At 42.2% G+C, this 18,729-nt stretch overlaps 1 protein-coding gene across 7 annotated transcripts in view; it reads left to right on the forward strand.

The window, feature by feature from the left end:
* The window catches only part of ARHGEF11 (Rho guanine nucleotide exchange factor 11), a 4,318,379-nt gene that overhangs the window by 3,442,996 nt on the left and 856,654 nt on the right, over positions 1–18,729 (forward strand). For all 7 annotated transcript variants that reach the window (XM_044059024.1, XM_044059020.1, XM_044059026.1 and 4 more), the window contains one exon: positions 15,566–15,691. In XM_044059024.1, the coding sequence (XP_043914959.1) occupies positions 15,566–15,691 (126 nt within the window). The remainder of the gene's footprint in view (positions 1–15,565; positions 15,692–18,729) is intronic.

Genomic DNA, 18,729 nt, shown 5'->3' on the forward strand with positions numbered 1-18,729 from the left:
ACAGATAGTCAATATGCTTTCTCTACTGTACATGTTTTCGCTCAACAATGGAAGAATAGGGGAATGGTTACTGAGACAGGCAAACCAATAAATCACAGAGATTTAATTTTACAGTTGTTAGATGGAGTGCAACTACCACTTCAGATATCGATATGTAAATGTTCCGCACATACTAACAAAAAGGATCCTGTCTCCAGGGGAAATGCTTTTGCTGATATGGCTGCAAAAAAGGCAGCTCAAGAAAATGATTTGCTTTTACATGACAATGATTTAGAGCCCGGATACCTCTTAGACTTAGAGACACTAAAAGTAATGCAAACATTGACAACCCAGAAGGAAAAATGTCATTGGGTAAAATATGGTATCACTCAACCGGATGGGTTGTATAGGGCATCAGATGGCAAAATGGTATTACCCTCAAACCTTTTTAGGTATGCTGCATTGGTTAGCCATGGACCTGCCCATGTAGGAGTACAGACAATGGTTCAAATAGTGTCTATGGTGTTTTGGTGTAAAGGGTTTTCAACTTATGCAAAGCAATTCTGTTTATCTTGTTTATTATGTGCTAAGTATCATGCTCAGGGGGGAGTTAAAAAATCTCAGCAGACATTCCCTACCCCTCCATATCCATTCCACACACTCTGTATGGACTTTATTGAGTTGACACCTTCAGAGGGAAAAAGGTTCTGTCTAGTTATAATTGATGCTTTTTCTAAGTGGGTAGAAGCTTTTCCAGTAAAGCATCCTGATGCACACACAGTAGCAAAGCTTTTGACAACAGAAATAGTTCCCCGATTTGGCCTTCCATGGCGCATTTATAGTGATAATGGGTCTCATTTTGTAAACCAGATTGTGCAGAAGTTGGGTCAAGTGTTTCAAATTGATCTCAAGTACCATTATGCTTACCATCCGCAGTCAGCTGGACTGGTGGAGAGACACAATGGTGTCCTGAAGAGTAAACTCCGCAAACTGATGGCAGAAACGCATAGATCCTGGACTGCATGCCTTCCATTGGCACTCCTGTACATGCGAATCTCACCCTCCTACAAAGGACTTACACCATTTGAACTTTTGTTTGGGAGACCATATTACGTCCTGCAGTGGCAAGGATTGTTGCCAGCGGAACGTGAGGGGGGGGAGAGGATCTGGAGGATTATATGAAGAAGCTGCTAAATGTCAAGTCTCTTGTAACCAATGACTCCTTTGCAGATTCCAGAAGTGAAACTTTGTTAAGCGTGGCACCCGGGGACTGGGTGTGGATCTGAATTGTGAAAAGAAAGAATTGGTCATCCCCCAGGTGGGAAGGCCCATATCAAGTACTTATCTCAACACCTATGGCTGTAAAGATCGCAGAGAGGACTTCGTGGATTCATATCACCCACTGTAAAAAACTTAAGACTTTTCCTTCTACCATTGATGTTGGTCAGACTCCTCCGGACCCCTGAACGCAAAGTCTGACTACAAAGGAAGGATGGCCATGTTCAACTGGTACTTGATGATGATTTTGGTGGCGAAAGTAAATATGTCCATACGAGAAGGAACAGTTGTGAGAGAAAAAGGAATGGTGGTGCTGCAAGCGCAAACAGGTGTTACTACTGTGTTTAAGGTGAAACTTTGTGAAGGAATTTTGGACTGTTCTAAATGGAACAATAATGATTTCTTGACTTGTGCAAAATATTTGTGCAATAGAGACTGTACGTCCTGGTCAGATGTTTGGTGGTCAACAGATGTGAATGGATGGGAAACAAGTGGTGCAGTGATACCAGAGAAAGATAAAAGCAGGCAACAAAGAATATAAATTGTGCATTTCCAAGGTACTGAAGTGATTACTATAACCATCGTGTCACCACAAGAAAGTGATTCAGGAGTTTATGGAATCGGAGTGTCTCTTCCAATTGGAACTAATCCTTTGGGGACTTTCCAACTTAAAGTACAAAGCCTTAAAAATGCTACAAGTAAAGCAGATTTTGCCTTCACAGAGGAAGAACAGTTGTTACTCGAGACGGGATTTGTACACCATAATGAATGGTTATCTTGGGTTAGATATAGTACCCGAGAGGCACATCGTGAGAACTGTGTTTCTTGTGCTGAAGGTAAACAGCAATTAGCGACAGTCTCATTGATGCAAGCTGAAGGTAATCTGACATGTCTGTTAAAGTTATTCTTCAACAAAACTGAAGATAAATGCAAAGATGAAATCCAGCGTTTTCCAGTCCTAAGCAAAGTTGAGAAACCGCCTACAGCAATCTCTTATCCAGGTTCGTATATGTGCATTTCCAGAGATGGCACAGGGAAGAATTATGGCAATATGGGACAGAACTATTGCAGTGTTACTGTGAATGGCAGAGGAAATCCATTTCTGGAGGAGCAAACTCATAGTTTAGCAGACGTTTGGTGGTTATGTGGAGACAACAAACTCAGATCTTGGCGTACGATTCCCTGGAAAGGAACTTGTGCACTCATAAAGTTAATTCTGCCATTCTACGTTTTCCCAGTTCCAGCAAGCAATTTCGTAAGAGAAGCTGAAATAAAGCCGAGGTGGTTGAATAAGAGAAAAAGAGAGGCACCGAAGCAATCCTTCGATAGCAGTGTCTACATCGATAGCATTGGCATACCAAGAGGCGTGCCTGATGAATACAAAGCAATAAACCAAATAGCAGCTGGTTTTGCATCCATCTTTGTCTGGATTCAACCCAATAAGAATGTGGACTGGATCAGCTACATTTACTATAACCAGAAGCGTTTTGTGAACTATGCCAAAGATGCATTAAAAGGTATTGCTGAACAACTGGATGCCACTTTGCAGGTGGCATGGCAGAATCGAATTGCGTTGGATATGCTCCTGGCCAAAGAAGGAGGAGTTTGCAGGATGTTTGGGAATTTCTGTTGTACATATATTCCGAATAACACTGCCCCTGATGGGAGCATCACTCGAGCTTTGAAAGGTTTGGAGATGTTATCCGAAGAATTGGCAGAGAACTCTGGGGTAAATAATCCCTTTACAGACTTTCTACAAGCGTGGTTTGGAAAATGGAGTCATCTCATCAGCAGTTTCCTGGTGTCCATCGGAGTCGCTGTGGCTATCGTGGTGGTATGTGGTTGCTGTTGTATACCCTGTATCAGAGGTCTTCTACAAAGACTGGTTGATACTGCTGTTACAAAGACGATGTACCAGCAGTTGCAACAGACTGGTGAAAGTGAATACATTGAAATGTGACTTTTGCAAATGTTTTGAAGTTTAAAAGTTTGTCTTGCAAATGAAGTAATGTATGCAAAGAAAAACTTAGTTTTTACCATATATTGCTGAAATAAAGAGACAAATAAAAGTGTTTTGAGGGGGGAAATGTTAAGAGAAAAAGTTTTAAAACATACTGTTATTTGTCTCTTTCTCCCATCTAGCAAAATGAATATGCTATTTGCTGAAGTGTTAGTAAGAAAAGGTTATTGAGCCATGTTTATTAAAGATGGGCTTTACCTATGATAGATGTAGTTTGCTTATGAACTTGAATAACATCTGTTTTCTATACTTCTGAATAAGAGTTAATTTGCTGAGGCAGGCTGTGGAAAATTCCAGCTACCACTGTTGAACTAAGTATGCTGTGCCTTTTTGAACATTCTGTACTAACTGTGGTTTTGAGGTAAACATTCTACACTAGCTGTGGTTTTGAGGTAAAGCATTCTTTTCTGAGGTAATTTGTGATCTTAGATGTTTTTCATAGTCAACTGTCAGAAATGTAACAAAAGCTATTTTGGCTAGTAACAGGAAAGTATAAAAGTTGATGTCAGTAAACAAGCTGATCAGATTGAGATCATCTTGGCCAACATGCTGCTGTAATCTGGTTAGCTGCAAATAAAGAAGTTTTTCATCACCTGAGGCAGATGTGACTCGCTTGAATTTTTTCTTCTGACAACTACCAAGCAAAACCCTCTTGGCAGCTCCCTTGGGGGGAAAACTAGCACTTTTTGCAGACAATTGGCACATCGTCACAAAAGACAAATGGGTCCTAAATATTGTATTTCAAGGATACAGAGTCCACTTTCACACTTTGCCAAGGATAAAAGGAATGCCAAACCTGCCACCAAATCAATGGGCAGAGGCTCAAAAGCAAATTTCAGCTGTCATGGACATGAGAGCCATTCAACAGGTTCCTACACAGGAGCAAGGACAAGGATTTTACTCAAGACTGTTTCTAGTTCCCCGAAAGGACAAAGCCTGGAAACCCATTCTGGACCTCTCAATTCTAAACACATACCTGGAAGTACCCAAATCAAGATGCTAACACTACAGCAACTTCTTCCCATGCTGGGCAAGAAGGCTTGGCTAGTAACGTTGGACCTCAAGAAGACATAACCTGCATGTCCCTATCAGACAAAATTGCAGAAGATACCTCCGATTTATTGCAGGTTCAACCCATTACCAATTCTCTGCACTGCTTTTTGGCTTATCTACTGCGCCCAGGGTCTTCACAAAATGCCTGGCACTAGTAATTGTATACTGCAGACAAAGAGGGATTCAAATATATCCATACCTGGACGACTGCCTTATTCAAGCAGAAAGCAAGGCCATTCTATTAAAGCATCTGGCGTTTGTCAAAAACCTGCACTAAGTTGCCTAGGGTACACAGTACAGTAAACGAAAAGAAGTCAAAACTAGTGCCCTCACAAGACATAATATTCCTGGGTGCCAGCTTAAATACAACGGCCCAGATGGCTTATCTCACGCCAAACAAGCAAAGACGACTGACTCAATACTTCAAAATGATGGCAACAAAGACCCAACTCCCTGCAAGAAAAATTCTGCAGGCCTTGGGATTCATGGCATCTTGAATACTACTAATACCATTTGCAAAACTGCATATGAGGAAATTACAATGGTATCTGAAAAGTGTATGGTCTCAACACAGCCACAGCTTGGAAACAATAATTCCACTCATTCCCTTGTTTCAACAGGAGTTTCTATGGTGGGCTCAGGCATGTCACCTCAACAAGGGTCAGCCATTCACCTTACCCACAGCTAGGCAAACTATAACAACAGATTATGCATGGGGAGCACACATGGCAGGACAGGGTATTCAGGGCAAATGGTCTGCAAACCAAAGGCATCTACATATCAATCAAAAAGAGATGCTAGATGTACAAAATGCCCTAACAGCTTTCAAGGACCTCCTACATCCAGGACAACTCCTAATAAAGACTGACAACACCACAGTGATGCGGTACATAAACAAGCAAGGGGGCACACACTCCTACCCCCTATGCAGACAAGCATTGACCTTGTGGAACACAGCACTGACCTACCAAGTTCAACTACAAGCACAATTCCTGCAAGGAAAGAAAAACACACTGGCAGACGATCTAAGCAGAAACATCACAGATCCTCACGAGTGGAAACTAGATCCACAAGTATTCGCAATGATAACTCAAAAATGGGGGAGCCCAGACATAGCTCTGTTTGCTTCCCCCCAAAACTACCAACTACGGAAATTCTGCACAAGGACATACCACACACTAGCTTGGAAAGTGGACGCCCTCTCATTCAGTTGGAAAACATTGACAAGTATATGCCTTTCCTCCACTGCCTCTTCTGGCAAAGGTGCTGCTGAAAGCCAGATTAGAGAGGCCACAAATGATACTCATTGCTCCAGACTGGCCACGGCAACACTTTTATCCATTACTAAGGAACATGGCTCAAGGCCCACCATGGATTTTGCCTACAATTCCTCGCCTGCTCACTCAGCAAAACAACCAGATTCTACACAGCCAGCTCAAGACTTTAAATCTGGCTGCATGGCAAATTGCCTAAATAACCAGTCAACACTTCTCTCTAAAGCTGTGATGGACATCATTCTGGAGGCCAGGAGGCCCAGCACCATGAAAGTCTGTTTAGACAACTGGAAAAGATTCTGCGCCTGGAACCAGGCTAAAGGCCAAAATCCCCTTGTGCCAAATATTCCTCAGATTCTTCAATATTTAACTGAGATGTTGCACAAAGGACTTTCCTTCTCATCTATTAAGATCCACGCCTCAGCTATTTCAGCTCAGTACAACACAGATCCTCCTATATTTTCACATCAATTCTAAGAGAGTTCCTTAGAGGGGCTAAGAGCATAAGACCGCCCCGGAGAGCACCAACACCAACTTGTGATCTCAACTTTGTTCTGGAAAAGCTTACACTTCCGCCCTTTGAACCAGTTTTCACTGCTGATCTACAGTTCCTATCTTGGAAAACTGCCCTGCTGCTAGCAATAACTTCAGCACGAAGAGTCTCAGAACTACAGGCCCTAATGGCAGTGGAGCCTTTCATCATTTTTCATCAAGACAGAGTCTCTTTACGAGCTAACCCTTCCTTTATGCCAAAGGTGGTATCCAGTGTGGCCCTAAACCAAACCATTCATTTGCCCACCTTTTATCCAAACCCCCAGAACAAAGGGGAAAGGCTCCTACACTCTTTGGACATTCACAGGCAATTACGTTACTACCTGGATATAACTAAGGCTTTCAGAAAATCTGACCAGCTCTTTGTATCCTATGCTGCAGGATCTCAAGGAAAAGCTATCTCAAAACAGACCATTTCAAAATGGATAGGACATTGTATCCATTTCTGCTACACACACCATGGGAAATCTGTGCCTGGTAACATCAGGCCCCATTCCACCAGGGCTACAGCAACATCAACAGCCTTCCTCAGAGGGGTACCAACCAAGGATATTTTGGAGGCTGCAACTTGGAGTTCAGTGCGCACCTTCACCAAGCACTATCACTTACCTCTATACTCTAAAACCAGAGCTGGCTTTGCCACTGCAGTTCTGCAGGGCCTACTAGCTTCTCAAAACCCTGTTTAGTTCCACCACCCATCCTTAGCTTTGTGATTCAACCCAAGAGTGATGACTGCAGCAGTGTAACACGATGACCATAGTACAGTTTTGTACCTACCATAAATGTAGATGTTCGAGTGTTCACACTGTTGCAGTCCAACCTCCTCCATCCCTCTGAACTAGCTGGACTTATCTATTCCTTTCTATCCTATACAACCTCTGTGGTGTATTTGCTTGTGACTGAAGGTATTGTTTTGTTTTTATATGTATATTTTTATATAGCAATATGTATTGTCTACCTATTGGGGGCACCTGACATCTGGGGCAAGAAAAACTGAAGAAAGTGGCATTGGATGCATCTTATATACCCCTGGCGCACTGACGTCAGGGAAGAAGCGACAGCAACCGATGCCGGACCAAGACTTTCGAACTCGGGCCGACTGCGGGGACCGCCTGATGGCAGGATAACCCAAGAGTGATGACTGCAGCAGTGTGAACACTCGAACATCTACATTTATGGTAGGTACAAAACTGTACTTTATGGTGAGTACATAACTTAAAATTCAGATGAAAAGCTGATGATTCTACCTTAGGAGCATAACCTTGTTCTAGAAAAACATTTAGTTTTCCCTTCTGAATCAGCTTACAAGACTGATTTAAAGTTCATTACATGGGAAACAGTTAAATGTACTGTTTTTCTCTTAGCTAGAAAAGTGTCTGAATTGCAAACTTATGGTGATTCAACTATTTCTCACCTTTTATAAGGACAGGGTTACTTTAAGGATGGATTCTGCTTTCATGCCAAAAATGGTTTCAGATTTCACTTTCTGTTACTCAGTCTGTTCATCTCCATGTATTATTTCCTGTACAAAAGAATAAAGGATTGAAAATTCTGTACAAACTGGATGTCCACAGACAAATCACATACTACATTGACAAGGCAAAGAATTTCAGAAGTTCAGATCTATTATTCTTTGCTTATGAAGGTAAAAAAGAAAGGATAGTCAGTATAAAAGCAAGGTATTTCTGAATGGTTGTCCCATGCCATTCAGTTCTGTTCTTATCATGGTAAGGTCCTTTCAGGCAAAGTCAGAGCCCATTCTACCAAGACTATGGCTACTTCTACAGCTTTTTGGAAAGGGGTGGACACTAGAAACATTACTTAGGTGGTAACTTGGTATTCTGTGCATACTTTTACCAAGCATTATAAGGTAGAGTCCTTCTCCAGAGCAAAAGCAAGATTTGCTAGGCAGTACTCCAGGGGCTCCTGAACTCTGATCCTTCTTCCACTTCCTGTTTCTCTAAGGTTTGTTATTCATGCCACGTAGTTTAGGTTGGAGAATAATTATGTAATGATGAACATAATACAAGTGTTTTAGTAAACGTGCCGTAACAGTCGCTGTTCAGATACATCTCCCTTGTCGGAGGAAACCGTCTCTCCTGCCCTCCTCCCCTCCCTGTGGCCAGAGCTCGGATTACCATATTACCTTTTCTCCTAGCACATACTTCTGTATTCGTAGCTCTAGCCTTCCTTTTCTTTGAAGCAAGAAAGCTCAGATTTTTGGTGCCTGTATTTCTGCTTTTATACTGGCACACTGGCTACGTCCCATTTAGTTGGCTACTGCATCAGTAATATATTCAAACATCTACTGCTATGGCATGTTTGCTTATACAGCTGTATATTCCTGTCCCAAAGCTGTGGCTTTTGAGAGCCTTTTGTGGTCCGGGTCATTCAAGAGTGGGACGCCCTCAAGACTAATCGGCTCTCCATTGTCCGGGAAGATTACAGTGTCCATTATTTCCCCTGATTCTAATTTCATGTTAAACTTTAGAGAAGAAAGAACAAGGCTCATTGTTATTGCCATTTAATTAAAAGCTTCATAAACTTTCTGTTAAAACCAATGACCTAAATAAACTGTGAGTTTCCCTCTGACATCACCTCAGGGATCTCCCATAGACTTTAATGGACTCATCTCTCGGCATGCATCCTTTGATGTCTATAGACATAGCTCACTTTTTCCCTGAATTGATGTCACTGAAGTTAAAGATCACCATAACTTCAAGTGGCATGAGCATGGGTGAAAATAAATTTCACAGAGAGTAGAGAGAATTGACAAGGAGGCTGAAAATGTTTGCCGATCAGTCGAAAATGTAAATTGGACGTATATTGACGTTTTTTAACTGATTTCTGCATTATTTTAAAATCTGCACTTAAAAGTTACATTTAGTCGAATTTGATCGAAAGTTTGCTTGTTTGTTTGTTTAATTTAACTATGGAGGCTGCCCACTAAAGTGTGCTAGCCTGTGTAACTAATTTATCACTGTCTCTGCATTTTCTGTGTGTTTCTACCAAAAAAAAATAAATAAATAATCTTTGTTTTCCCGCCTTCCTCGACTAGCTTAGACCAGTTTACAGGCATTGCTGTATTCTGGGCTGTGGTGTAGTTCCTGTGTTGTCCATTACCTTACTTGGATAGAAGGAAGTTTCTTTGCTCACCAGTGGGAGTGGGGAGCCTTGAGCAGCCTACCTGTCCTTGGGGGAAGTGACCTCAGCACAAGAAGCTGTAGTAATTGGTTGTTTGGGACCATTCCTAGCTCTTTTGTAGTTCACTGTTTAAAATCCGCCTCTGGGCGTTTTTTTCTGGCTATACTGCTCAGACAAGCTCCACGTGGGTTTACAGAGTGGTCCTAGCAGGAAGGAACTCAAAAAAGCAACTACCTTCTGGATTTAAGTAGCAAAGTTACATTTAGTCGAATTTGATCGAAAGTTTGTTTGTTTAATTTAACTGTGGAGGCTGCCCACTAAAGTGTGCTAGCCTGTGTAACTAATGTATCACTGTCTGTGCATTTTCTGTGTGTTTCTACCAAAAAAACAAAAAAATAATCTTTGTTTTCCCGCCTTCCTCGACTAGCTTAGACCAGTTTACAGGCATTGCTGTATTCTGGGCTGTGGTGTAGTTCCTGTGTTGTCCATTACCTTACTTGGATAGAAGGAAGTTTCTTTGCTCACCAGTGGGAGTGGGGAGCCTTGAGCAGCCTACCTGTCCTTGGGGGAAGTGACCTCAGCACAAGAAGCTGTAATAATTGGTTGTTTGGGACCATTCCTAGCTCTTTTGTAGTTCATTGTTTAAAATCCGCCTGTGGGCGTTTTTTTTCTGGCTATACTGCTCAGACAAGCTCCACGTGGGTTTACAGAGTGGTCCTAGCAGCAAGGAACTCAAAAAAGCGACTACCTTCTGGATTTAAGTATCTTTGCTTTTTTTTCACTGGAAATAGCTTCTGTAGCTTACTTTGAACTAGCCTGAACTGTTTTTTAACTGATTGCTGCATTATTTTAAAATCTGCACTTAAAAGTTACATTTAGTCGAATTTGATCGAAAGTTTCCTTGTTTGTTTGTTTAATTTAACTGTGGAGGCTGCCCACTAAAGTGTGCTAGCCTGTGTAACTAATGTATCACTGTCTGTGCATTTTCTGTGTGTTTCTACCAAAAAAACAAAAAAATAATATTTGTTTTCCCGCCTTCCTCGACTAGCTTAGACCAGTTTACAGGCATTGCTGTATTCTGGGCTGTGGTGTAGTTCCTGTGTTGTCCATTACCTTACTTGGATAGAAGGAAGTTTCTTTGCTCACCAGTGGGAGTGGGGAGCCTTGAGCAGCCTACCTGTCCTTGGGGGAAGTGACCTCAGCACAAGAAGCTGTAGTAATTGGTTGTTTGGGACCATTCCTAGCTCTTTTGTAGTTCACGGTTTAAAAATCCGCATTTGCACAGCTTTGCGCGGTCGGGCGCATAGCGCACCGCCGGTTAAACTTTTTCTGGCTCCACCAAGTCTGCTCTTCAAATTTTCCCTTAAGGAAGCTCTACTCTTAGTATAACCAGACTACTCACTGTCTTATAAGCCTAGCACTTGTTCTCAATACTTCTCTACTAAGTAAGCACTCTCGTATTAAGTAAAGCACTGCATCTACTTACCACCCCTGTGAATACCCACTTCCCTTAAAGGTATACCACTCCCGTATACTGTTCTAGCATGTCGAGTGGTAGATTACTGGCGTCGTCTCCAGTTCAGCTGGTCAATCTGGGCATCTTGAGACAATGCTACAATTGTCTCATGTACACAGACAACCCTCTCCTCCTCCCAACAAACACAAATACATGTGAGAGATGCAACTGTATAGCCAAACTGGAGGCTGAACTCTCTCAACCCAGGGCTGGCATGACCAGACAGGAGGAGATGGCAACCACACACACAACAATCCCAGTCCCACATAGACCTACCACAACTGCAAACCAAACACATAAAAACACAAAGACATACTCGGAGGCTCTAATAAAAAACTTACCAAAACAACAGAGGCTCCCAAAGCAGACAACCAAAAATCCACCACCTCAAAACAAAACACACACAACACATACTTCAATAAATCAGTGTGTCGACCAATCGCAGCCCTCAAGGCCAAACACCTTGCCTGATACACTAGTAATAGGTGACTCCATAGTCAGACACACTGATGTCCCACTGACCAGGCTGAACAAGGAGAAGGTGACTGTGAGCTGTCTATCGGGGGCTAGGATCCGCCACATAACACACGCACTCAGGTCACTCCAAAGCAAGTACAAATATGACTCCGTCATTGTCCATGCTGGTGTGAATGACCTGAGACATACCTCCCTGGACTACATGAAAAGAGACATATTGGAGTTCTCCGATTATGTAGCCCAGGCTGGTATGACCCTGACCCTGAGCAGCATCTTGCCCTCACCAAGAATGATTCCACAATACAAAGACAAGATGATCAGCTTTAACAATTGGCTCGAGTACTGGTGTCATTCTAAGGGGATCCAATGTCTGTCTGCCTGGGATGATATGTTGGACAAGCCACGCTGCTTCGCAAGGGATGACTTACACCTGTCACCACTGGGCTTCCGGATATTGGCAAAGGCTCTTGCCACCCCCATAGTGCCTTTTTTAGGCAAGGCTCAAAAGACAAACCCACCTCCTTAGGAAACAACAATGGAAAAAAATTAAGGGTAATGCTGCTCAACGCCAGAAGTCTAAATCTCAAAATGCAGGCACTTGATGCACTCCTCAGCATGGACAACATCGACGTCTGTGCAGTAACTGAAACCTGGTTCAAGGCTCCTGAGAGCACCCCAGCGCTACCAGGCTATACCTCGTATCATGCTTTTCGGCCCCAAAACCCGGGCCGAACCACAAAGGGAGGGGGAGTGTCCATATTCATAAAGGACACCCACACCTCCAGGTTAGAAGCAACACATGAAGCAACAGAGACCATACAGGTGCAACTAACCATAGGCAAAACTGCTATACAACTGGTAGCATGTTACAGACCACCCTCCCAACCTCAAGAACCCCACTCAGCCTTCCTGAAGACATTGGAGGATATGAATGTATCACAGAATACCATCATACTGGGAGACTTCAACTACCCAAACATAGATTGGGTACATTATTCTAGTCCTAATACCCTAGCCCAAAGGTTCCTGGAATTCATAAATTCAAATGCACTGGAACAACTAGTCACCTCTCCCACTAGGGGAGATAATATACTAGACCTGATCATCACAAACATGGGGACAAAATGCTCCACACCGGAAGTATACCCTTCACTAGTGAGATCTGACCACAAACTAATCACCCTGGATATACATATCCCACCTCCACCCCCAGCACAAAAGACCACAGTGAAAAACTTCTCAAAAGCAGACTTCACTCTTCTTAGGAAGGAGATGGTATCCTTTAAGCCCACTGTGCCAGTGGATACCACATCCGGCAATGCCAAATCCTTCACAAATGTTTTCTATGGACATATACAAGAATGCATGGATCATGCAATCCCAAACAAATCCAAGTCCCTCTCCACCAAATGTAAGCGTCCTGTCTGGTGGACCTCAGCCATAAACAAATTGTATAACAAAAGAAGGAAGCTACTGCATGTCAGAGCGAAATCCCATGAAGGGAAGACGTCTCTGATCAACATTAGCAGAAAACTACGTTCTCTCATAAAAACATCCAAGGCAAACTTTGAGAGAAAAATTGCTAAGGACTCTAAAGATAACCACAAAGCCTTCTTCAGCTATGTTAGAAACCTGGAAACCCTCAGATATGCTCAGAGTTGGTTCACAACAACAAAAATACACTGAACCCACAGATATTGCTAACATTCTGGCTGACAGGTTCAGTGCAAATTTCTCGCCTCCTTCACCCCCAAAAGAAGAAAAACTTATCCCAGCTGAATGTAATCTCTCTGTCATCTCAGATGTCCAAGTGAGAACCGCCCTAAACAAAGCAAAAAACACAGCATCAATGGGACCTGACGGTATCCCGGGGTGCGTGTTACGTGAACTCCAAGAGGAGCTAAACCCACACATAAAAATGCTATTTAACCTTAGCCTTACTTCGGGATATTTACCTGTACACTGGCGTACAGCAACAGTGGTCCCACTCCACAAGGGGGGTGCCTCTACAGACCCTGGAAACTACCGCCCTATAAGCTTAACTAGCCTGGTCTGCAAAGCCATGGAAAGAATCATTATGGAACTCATAAACAGAGACATAGGGGACCTACAGACACTTGACCCCACCCAGTTCGGCTTTGTGAAGGGCAGATCCTGCCTTTTAAATCTGGTTGACTTTTTCGAAACAGTCACTAAAGCCATTGATGAGGGCAAAGCAGTCCATACAGCATACCTGGACTTGGCTAAAGCCTTCGACACAATACCCCACTCAGGCATCATAGATAAGCTGAACAGCTTAAAAGTAAACCCCTGTGTCACTAGATGGGTTGCAAACTGGCTAAAGGACAGAACCCATAAAGTTAAAATCGCTGGAGCAATGTCAGACTCAAAGTTGGTCACAAGTGGTGTCCCACAGGGATCTGTCCTGGGACCCCCCTTGTTCGGCATTTATTTCTCAGATGTTAAAGCAAACATGGGAGGGCTGTGGCTGACAAAGTTCGCAGATGACTATAAACTAGGAGCCATAGTCGATACACCAGCAGACACACACATCCTACAAAAAGGCCTCACTGAAACGGACAACTGGTGCCGTAGTCACGGCCTTAAACTAAATGCCAAAAAATGTATAGTCATCTTTTTTGGAAAAAACAAAGTACCCACAAATTATCACATAGACAGCAACCCACTGAGTACGGAAAAAGTAATCAGAGACCTGGGGACCCAAGTAGACGGCGACCTCTCATTTGACACCCACGTTGCCAAAGTGGTTAGAAAAACATTCTACCTTGCACACCTCATCATGAAGGGATTCACATCCAGATCCAAGGATGTCATTGTACCCCTATATTCTTCCCTCATTAGACCCATGATTGAGTACAATGCCCCATTTGGTATGTACCTCACCCGGCACTTGCAACAGCTTGAGAGACCACAGAAGTACCTCACCAAAAGGATCAAGGGTCTCCAACATATGTCTTATTCAGCCAGACTAAAGAAACTTCAGCTCTATTCAGTGGCATACCGCCTGCTCAGGGGTGATCTCTGCCTGACGTACAAGGCCATGTCCAATCAGGATTTGATGGACATGCTCAACCTCAAAAAATTAAAATCCATCAGGACCACGAGAGCTAAAGACTTAAACCTCGGCACAAGTATGAATAGGACATGCTGGAGGGATAGATTCATAACCCAGAGGCTTCCCATGCTCTGGAACAGGATCCCAGTTCGTATTAGGCAGAGCCCCTCACTGACTCTCTTCAAGAGAAATCTTGATGAGTGGATGGGAGATCGAAAGTTTACCCCAGGGGTCACATCTGTGTCACTGCTTGACAGGGGCACAGTAAACTAATTCTATTATATAAGGGGACCTTCATTGTGTCACTACTAGAATGAGGCACAGTATTCTAGATTTATTCTGTACATTTTTGTACCATTTCATGGGGTGGCAAAAGCCACATCACTATGGCTAGGCTTACAAATGCCCCAGGGCAGATAGCCTAGTATTATACTATGAAACTATGAAATTATATGGTGGTGTAAAAGGTAAGTCACCTATGCATGCTTTTTCATTGGTTGAAATGGTATATTTTGCTGCCTCATGTAGTCCACTTGTAAGTGACTCACACTTACCTTAGTTAGCTCTTCATCAATGGTCTTAATTATTCCCCAGTTTGGTGCATGTTTTTCACACCCCTGCATGTCATCACATTGTTGAAAGCGGCCTTACGTTAACTCGTGCCATAGGCAAAAGGGCTCCACAGAGCCCCCCACCACACCAACCGCTGCCCCCTTCCTGGTCTACCTATACCAAATAAATACTGGAAAAGCCCCCCTGCTACAGAGACGCCCTAGGCGGCCGCCTAGCTGGCCTATGCCTAAGGCCGGCTATGTGTGGAATACAGAACTGTTGCCCCGCACTGAGTGATTAAGCAGTTTAAGAGGTTATGCATATTGTTTTCTTTGAAGATCCCGGCTCCATTTTGGGGACTGTGAGCTACAGGCCTTTGATTTGCATGGGATCTGTTTGGTCTTTCACTAGGATCAGGTGTCTTTAAGAAACAGTCCGCATTTTCTTTTACATTTTCCTTAAAACGATCATTTTTTTGTTTGTAATGGCAAAATCTGGAAGGGAAATAGCCCTTTACAAAAAAGACAAAAGAACACCATCTTCCCTTTCAACTTCGGGTTTTAAGTTTGTGATGTGAGAATAAGTCAGTTGTTTATCATGTTTTGTTCTGTTTAATAATTTATGTTGTTTTTTTTCCTTTGTAGTTCGATGACATAGCAGGACAAGAGTTTCAGCAGGTGGTGGCTAACTTTTGCTGTAATCAATCCTTGAGCTTAGAAATGATTCGCCAGAAACAGAAGAGAGATCAAAGGTTTCAGATTTTCATGCAGGTGAGACATTGAATCTTACAAATTAGCTTTCCAGGTAGTTACTGATAACATTCCAAGAAAAAGCTTTCCTGTAAGTAATAGAAACATTTGTGTAGATTAACTTAATGGGTTATGTGATAATGAGAATTTTGGTAGTTATTAATGCCGGATGTCTTCCAGAGTTAGTCATCTTGCTTCATTTTCAGTTTTTCTTGGTATGAATGATTTGCAGTGTGGTATGTTAAAACGTTGGTGAAATTATTTGTATTTAAAAAGCATTTAAGTATTTTCTGTGTAACACAGTATTTTTTTGTAAACTGTTTTTGCTTTCATCATCTGCTGTTTTCAGTCTTTGCTCTAGATGAAGCACCTCTTATTATTCTTTTTGTTTCCTCAGAGCTCAAAAATGTGCATACATGCATTAATTACTTGTACTTACCTTTACACAAGTGTGTCAGAAGTCACAGCTAAATGTGGTGTGTATTTGTGTCCTGCAGCAGATATTTTTGCAGAGGTTATTATTCCTCTTACATCCAAGTTATTTCAACTTTTATTAAGACTTTTCTTTATTCAGCCATGTCATAACTGTACCAGGGTACCAAGCAAAATAGGTTCTTGCAGGTACGTGATTCATCTGTTTTGTTGGTGGTATTCATTAAATACATTTAGTAGATGTGCCGTGACACACTGTTTCACTATCTTTAGAACATTGCATTCACATTGTGGTACTTTGGCAGGGATGGTGTGTTTTAAAGATGAGACATAATCCTGTTGTTCAGACCAGGAAGTGGCGGTCATTTAGCACTAGAGAATATTGTCAAGAGTCATGATCATAGGTCACATTACTTGTGGTGTGTGTGTGTGTGTGTGTGTGTGTGTGTGTGTGTGTGTGTGTGTGTGTGTGTGTGTGTGTGTGTGTGTGCGCGTGCGTGTGCTAATCTTTAAAAAAACAGAAGTTAATCGCTAACTGAAAATCTGTCCTTTTGTGCTGCGAAGTTTGCCGTTTTCTTTTGGTTCTTTCCCGAAGTGAAACAGCTGAAACATGCTTACAAGAGACAGATCACATGCTGATGTGTAGCAGTACTGTGTATGCCTCATGAAGTGATATTAACAGTAGACGCCCTCCTGCCTTGGCATTTCATGCATTGCTTTGTGACTGTAATTACTTGAGGGATACAGAGCATTGTGTGTGACTGAATGCTGATGAAGTATGGAACACAGCACTTTCTGAGCAGCCAGTTCTGGTTTTGAGTCTTTCCTGGGCTGTTTTTCATTATCTGTTGGTAATGCTTTGAAAGGCCAGCCTTCCATGTTTATGACTGTGCTTGTTCATGTATGTTGATATTTTATGTCACCACTTCACTATGTCTAGATAGTGGTTTTATGTTGATATTTTATGTCACCACTTCACTATGTCTAGATAGTGGTTTTATGTTGATATTTTATGTCACCACTTCACTATGTCTAGATAGTGGTTTTATGTTGATATTTTATGTCACCATTTCACTGTCTAGAAGTGGTTTTATGTCGATATTTTGTCACCACTTCACTATGTCTAGATAGTGGTTTTATGTTGATATTTTATGTCACCACTTCACTATGTCTAGGTAGTGGTTTTATGTTGATATTTTATGTCACCACTTCACCATGTCTAGAACTGGTTTTATGTTGATATTTTATGTCACCACTTCACTATGTCTAGATAGTGGTTTTAAATGGCATAATTTTCTGATTCTTTGCACTGCTAGTCTTTCTTGTAGACAAGTCCTTTAAAAATCACTTTTGTTGATATGACTTTTGTAATATTTGGAACTTGTGGAATGTTATGTTTAGTTGTGACTACCAAACTCATAGATTTTTGCTATATTCTCTTTACGTGTTCTTTGAAAAGTTTCACACTGGGCTGAATAAACAGTTTTATATTTCATTAATTTTTCATTTATCTTTGTTTTTTTCACTCTTGTTTCCAGGATCCACCTATATCCATTCTTTTAATTGCTCACACTTAGGGTCATGAGCTAGGCATTGTTTCTTGGAACTGTCACACAAGTAAGCAAGTAATTTTGCAATTATGCCTTTCCCGTGGTAGTTTGCCATGTAGGTGCAGGCTGCCCAGGTGAATTTGATTGGTGCATTTTACCATATGGGTGGCACAGTGGTGCAGCAGGTAGATTATCGCCTCATATCAAGGGATTCTGCAGTTCAGTTCTCAGCTGGGGTACCTTCTTTGTGGAGTCTGCATGTCCTCCCTGTGTTGACGCAGATTTTCTCTGGTTGCTTTGGTTTACTTCTACATTCCAAAGGCATGCAGTAGGTGGAATGGATACTCTTAAGATGCCATAGCTGTGAGTGCGTGTTTGTGTGTGTGTCTGTGTGTGGTATGCACACAGGGCTAACAACCTTATCCCATAAAAAAGAAAGAATTTGTTTAGAGAAACAGCAGCAAGGACCACTGTACTTGTTGCCCCCCCTGTATGCCAGTTGAAGGCATATAAGGCAGTAGAAGGACCGAGATTACCATACACACACAAGCTAAGGGGAAAGCCATTGCTAATGTCCCTTATGTTAGGTAGCATTTACCCTATATCAGTATTACCCCATGCCATTTTTAGTTCATCTTACCATTTCAACTACTTAATATTTGTTTTATCAGCTTTATTTGCTGTTTGTTGAGATTGCACTTATTTTATCCATTTTGTTCATTATAGTCTATTGGAATTTGCTTGCAGCATTTTAGTGAATTTCAGTCAGCTGTTTGCAAACCGTATGTACAGATGCCCTTCTGTGTCACTGTTGCAGTATTCTTTACTTTAGGGATCCCCTCCCATGGTAGCCTGATATTCGGCTAGTATACCAATGCCTAATGATTTTGTATGCGCCGTATGTCGCACACATTCTCCTCACACAGGATATATGGCATAAAAATGATGTGCAGAGGCAGTTACCCAGAACTTCTTTGCTACCAGTCCAAATGCCGTTATTGTTTGTTGATAGCTCCTCCTTGGAGCTGTATCCCTTCTAAATGGCCTAGGGAACTGGATTCTTCAGATGAGGATTTG

This window comes from Protopterus annectens, chromosome 17.part0 (assembly GCF_019279795.1).
Source record: "Protopterus annectens isolate FY-2018-M chromosome 17.part0, PAN1.0, whole genome shotgun sequence".
Lineage (NCBI taxonomy): Eukaryota > Metazoa > Chordata > Ceratodontiformes > Protopteridae > Protopterus > Protopterus annectens.